The 5,862-nt window shown below is 46.1% G+C and overlaps 1 protein-coding gene across 1 annotated transcript in view; it reads right to left on the minus strand.

The window, feature by feature from the left end:
- Nucleotides 1-1,042: 1,042 nt before the first annotated feature.
- Nucleotides 1,043-5,862, minus strand: part of SAMHD1 (SAM domain and HD domain 1) — a 20,231-nt gene continuing 15,411 nt past the window's right edge. Inside the window, exons 12-15 of the mRNA XM_009076070.1 lie at nt 4,454-4,543; nt 2,701-2,805; nt 2,200-2,337; nt 1,043-1,165 (exon numbers count right to left, since the gene is read on the minus strand). Of these exons, the coding sequence (XP_009074318.1) occupies nt 1,043-1,165; nt 2,200-2,337; nt 2,701-2,805; nt 4,454-4,543 (456 nt within the window). The remainder of the gene's footprint in view (nt 1,166-2,199; nt 2,338-2,700; nt 2,806-4,453; nt 4,544-5,862) is intronic.

A 5,862-nucleotide genomic window follows, 5' to 3' on the forward strand; every position in this document is an offset into this window, starting at 1 on the left:
CACTTGTTCAACGGGACACATATCCAGCAACACTCACACCAGTGTTGCCAGTAAGGGAAAACTTGGAGCACCTTCACAGATCTAGCAGGGAGACAAAGTGATGCAGGGACAGGGACCAGGGATGCAGAAGAGCAGGGCAGGGCAGAATGGAGGGATTCCTGAAGTCTGATGTCTGCTAGTACAGTGTAATGCAGAAACAAGGTGCACTCGGTGCAGGCAGAGCAGAGCATCCTGCTGGCATTGCCCAGCTGGCACAGGTTCACCTGCCCTGGCACACACCTGGGCAGCTGGGCTTTCCTGCAGCCACTCACACCATGGACGTTCTGAGTGGTCTTTGCAGTTCAGACAGTAAAAATGTAACATTCAATGTATCAAAAACACGTGATAAAACAATAAAAGGCTGCATGGTGCTGCAATGCATTGTTACTTCAATAAAAACTGTGGGCACTCTCCACCAGCTTTTGGAATACCACAAAAATAATCTTTTATCAAAAATATTCCCCTCTTTTTTTTTTTCCAAAAGTTGGTTTGCTTTTCTTAAGGATGCAGATGCCATCCTTGGTTATTTCTTCCTTACCTCACTCTATTTTCACTAGCATATTGCTCCTCTCTTCCTCAGGCACCAAAAAAATCCAGCACCTCACCACCATCACCAAAAAAACCATCAAACCTGGAATTTTTTTCTCCTAACTCATGCAATAGCACAGTCAGCTAAAGGGGGGATCAGGACTAGGAGGAATAGTAAAATCTTGTCATAACAATGAATTGCAATTTATAAAGTTCCTCTTGCTGCCCAGTGCCAGTACATTCAAAGATAAATGAGAACTGACCTTACTCTGCTGTAATAAGCTGCTTTTTAGAAGTCCATTTGGAATATGCACTCTGTTGAAATGTCTACATTTAAACACATTGCACTGCAAAATGCAGTTCTGCATTGTTCCATGAATCCTTCCAGTCCATCCAAGTGGCTTTTAGAAGAGTTGCAGCTCAGGTTTACCCATCTTCTGAGGAAGGAGACTAAGTAGTGCCTGGAGGAAAGGTGTTACTCATCAAAGGGAAGCCTTTGCTTGCAGCTGGGTTCTGAGGCTTTCCAGTGCTCACCATCTCTCATGCTATTCCAGGTTCTCTTCATTGGAGTTAGATGAGGGGCCACAACATCACCATCCTAGTATTAAAAGTCAGGAAACATTAAAGATGCTACATTCACTCTTGCTTTCCATTCTAAAGCAGCAGAAAAGCAGCTCAGTCTCAGGCTTAACAGAAACAGATCGGACCGAGGGCCCAGGAGCATTCAAAGTCCATGGGCACTGATGACTGCACACCCCAGAGATGGAAACTGCTGCAGCCAGTGGTGGTAGCTGGTGGAGAGACAGAACTCCCCTGCCCATCTGAGCAGCCTTCACCACTGGCAGTCCAGCTCTTTCTAAATGATTACCAGCCAATCTGGGAGCTCAGTAGGCTGTATCTGAGGCTTGGGATACAACCAGGAACGTTGGCCCAAGTCTTTCCTCTGACTTCACTACAGCATCTCATTAAAGCTGTTGCAATCAACCCACCTGGCGTGCTGGGATGTGCCTGGCACTGTCTAAAAGAAGGCATGGCTGGTAAAGCAGCTGGTCTGAGGCACTGGGGCTCATCCTAGTCAGGTACAGATGCCAATTTGTGCTCAGGCACTGCCAACACGGACAATCAGCTCTCCAGGCTCAGAAATAAGCTAATGAGATGCACACTGCTGTGCTCTGCAACATGCCAGGCCTGCAGGATGGATGTGCCTGAACTGGAAAAATATGCTTACAAGACACAACCACACTCTACAACCAGAGAAAGCTTGTGGCCTGACCATTTCTAAAAAGCCCTTCTGAAAGGAACTGTTCTCCAAAGACAGGTGCCAGAGGAATGACCCAAGAATGAGCCTGAAACACAGTTACCATGTCTGTAGCTGTGGCTCCAGCACCTAAGAACATTCCTCTCCAGGGTGGTCTCCCAAGTCAGAGCATGCAGCTCTCTACCCAAAGAACAGTTGTAGGTGCCTGTAGAACTACTTCAGTGAAACCAAAACACACCCAGACTGGAGCCAGGATAAAACCAGGAGATAGGTCAGTGCCTCTGGCACAAAGGCAAGGCCTGAATGCCCAATTTTCTAATGAAACAGCAAACTTATTAGCTCTAAATGAGCAAAACAGGAAGTGAATTTGCTACCTGTGGTTTGGTGAAATCATTCTCCATACACCACTGGATAAAGTACTGCTTTGCAGCTGAAATAATCCGTGGATCCTGACTTTTGTAGTAAACCCGGATAACCTGCTCTGCAAATGTTATGGGCAAAAACTTGGAAACCTTTGGAATGAAAGAGAAATAAGCTTTAGTGTTTCTTGGAATTGAGAGTCCACTGAACTTCAGTTTTTTCATCTGAATACAAAAGAAAAAGCACTAAGAAACATCCCACTACGATCCATGAGCTTTATCCCAAACAACTGTTTTTTTCTAACTCCCAGTGCATTCCAGTTAAATGCTGTTTGCATGCAAAGGCTGTCAGGATTCCAGATTGTCACAGTGCAACACACACTGAAGACCTGCAAGGCCATGGACTCCAGCACCTCTCCACAACTCCTGCAAGAACAACCATGCAGGACTGTAATCACCTCCATTCCAGACTGTGAAGATGCTCTCCAGAAGTCATGGAGGAAAATGAAAGAGTACCTGTTCTTTACTGATGTTGACTGCCTTGGAAGGATCAGCCTTGCAATAAAAGTGAACCTTATCAATCGGATTCTGCTCCTTCATTCCATAATCCATGTTGATAATCTTTGCATGTGAAACAAAGAGAACAGAATTTGTTAATGTTTGTCTTTGGTTTTCTGACAATAAAGACAAAAGGCTCCACACTGCATTCCCTGAAAACCACAGCAATCCATGACACCAGCAATTGACAAATTATTACTTAATAAAACAATCTGGTGCTTGTGTTCTGTATTTTTCTTCCACCACCTCTTGCTCTGAAGCACATTTACCAGCTCCCAGCTGGGCTCAGAAACATTCCAGTTTCCAGCACTGGCAGTGTACTGGTCCCTTGCCAGCCTGGACCTTCCCAAAATACACAATCTACAAAGGCAGCAGCAGAGTTTACAGCTGTAAACATGAGGTTTGGACAACATGTCCATCTGCCTAGTGCACCAACAGCTCCGTGGTCAGCAGGGAGGCACCCACTTCCCACAGCTGCAGTGTATGGACAAGGAAAGCCTCCACACGTGGACTTTAAAGTTCAGTAAACTGCTACAATTGCACCCAGCCTGAAGCGAAGCTGCAATGTAAGGGAGCTTTGGGAGTGACTTGTGAGGCACTCTACGGAAATCCACCTCTTCCCAGAATTAACCAAGAATTCTCAGCACTGGGGAGGTCACACCTCAGTGCTGTGCTCAGCTTTGGGCACTCACTGCAAAAAGGCCATTGAGGCACTGGAGCGAGTCCAGCCAAGGGCAGCGAGGGCAGGAAAGGGCCAGAGCACAGGGGGAAGGGCTGAGGGAGTTTGGGTTGGTTAGCCTTGAGGAGAGGCTCACGTGTGACCTCATGGCTCTCTCATATAAGTCAGGTAGCTACCTGACAGTCTCTCCTACCATGGCTGCAGGGAGAGGACTAGAGGGAATGGCCTTGAGCTGAGACGGCAGAGTCAGAGGAGATGTTAGGAGAAATGTTTTCCTTGTTAGGGTGTTCAGGCACCGGAATATTGCCCAGGGAGGTGGTGGAGTCACCATCTCTGGAGGTGTTTAAGAGGTGTCTGGATCTGGTGCTAAAGATATGGTTTAGGGTTTAGGGGTTACAGCAGAGTGACAGGTTAATGGTTGGACTCGAGGATCTTCCAACCTTGATGATTCTATGAGTCTATGACTCTAGGAACAGGGATTAAGCTATGTGATACCTGCAGACTGCCCCAGCTCTCTCCTCCCCAGCAGTGCTGGCTGCAGACTGAGCTGTGGCATCAAGGTGCTTTATGCAGTGCCTGTCATGCACCAGGTGTGCAACACCAGAAGCCTGGATGTCACTGTGCCTGTTTGCCTCCCACTGAGGCCTGCAGGTTACCTGCCTTCAGAACCCACAGCAGTGGTTCCCAGTTTGGCAACCATGTACCAAACCCCACAGGTTTCCCCACTACTCTTTTTGGGAGCGAGGACAGTCAAGGGAGAACACATTTATCACCAGGAGAGGTGCCCAAAGGACAGCCCAGTGAGGCTGTTCACTGCCTCCACCCCAGGCCCTCCCACCACAGCAACCTCCCACAGGGAAATGTTGCCCCCAGAGCCTCCAGCTGAATCAGGACAGCAGTTCCAAGGCATCCTGTGGGTTTGTTCTTTCGCTTTGGAAAGGCACAGAAATGTGTCTCCAGTTTTCAGTGTGGTACATAAAGCCCTCTGTGATGGAGGAGTTTTCACTTGAACCTGCTCCGAGAGGTACTTACATCAATTATGAAATTCTCAGCCTTTAGCTCCACATCTGGAGGATCCTTCTCTGGCTTGGAGTTAGCAATGCTTTCTGCCAGGCTACTATTCTGCAAGAAACCAAACCAAAAGATGAACTCAGTAACTCAGATTACATTTATGCAACTCTCAGGTCTGGGTCAAAGCAACAAAACACATGACACAACATGTCACTAAACTAAAGCTTTCAATTCTTCACGGCCTGATGGACTTCACTTGCAGCAATCCAGTTGTTTGAATCCCTTAGCCGTAAGTTTTGTACCAGGTTTTAGCAACAAACCAAGCTTATACAATTGAGAAGACCCAAATCCTGCCAGCCTGTGCACCTGATGATGGAGCAGGAGTGTAAGCATGAGCCATCCCAAATGCTGCAGCAGAAAAGCAGGGAATAGGTACCTTCAACCAAGTGTTTTACCAATACAAATGTAATTAAGTTCCCCAATGCTGAATAACTAACATTTTTACTGAAGTTCTTCTTTTTTAATGAAGGGCTGCAGGATCTCAACCTCTAATAGGGCTTTTATACCTCTGCAGTGAAACATATAAAAACCCCAAGAGACAGACAAGTTGATCATTACAAAAAGACCCAAAAACACAACACACAAAATGCCACAAAAAAAGAGGCAGAAGCAGCAAGCTCCTACATAAACTTTGGAGGGGATGGTGATCTACTCCAAAAGCTGAAACCTACAAAGGGGATTTTGTTTTGCTTTGGACCTGAGGGAATATTCCCTGAATATATGCTGAAGCCAAGCAGAAGAGCACAGTTGTCCATGGAAATGTGTGAGTTCTCATTCAAAGCTTGTGGTCTTTAGTCAGGGCTGCTGTGTTCTGGGGAAGGGGCAAGATCTGAAGCAGCAAGATTTTCTGGGAGCAACTGAAGCTCATGGGAGAGAAGCTTTGTGTGCAGCACAGAGCAGTGAGGAGGCAGAACCAGAGGGGAAGGACTCAGCTAACAGCAGCTGGGGGTGTTTTGCTGCTGATTTGTTCACTGCAAATATTTGTTAGGTTATCTATCCCAAACTCTTCCTCAGAAGGGAAGAAACTTGACAATCCATGTACAACCATATAATGTTTTCCTTCCTCCTACTTCTGTAGAACAGAATCTCTTGACACTACTTTTTCTTAGACAAAGAACACAAGCAAACCTTCTCTTCAAACAAAAAGATGAGCAGAGCAGCATGACATCTAATAGTCCTTCTTTAAAAGAACTGAATTATTTTCACCAAGGCTTTCAGATACAGATATCTACCTCTGGACATTTGGCATGGAAAATGTTCAGCATTATGGCTGAAGCTTAGGGATCATTAACTGGTGGTTTGATAACACAGTACAGCACATTACAAAAAGAGCTGAGTCAGCTCTAGTATATCATGATTTTGAAATAAGA

Source organism: Acanthisitta chloris, unplaced genomic scaffold (assembly GCF_000695815.1).
Source record: "Acanthisitta chloris isolate BGI_N310 unplaced genomic scaffold, ASM69581v1 scaffold4156, whole genome shotgun sequence".
NCBI classification, from domain to species: Eukaryota; Metazoa; Chordata; class Aves; order Passeriformes; family Acanthisittidae; genus Acanthisitta; species Acanthisitta chloris.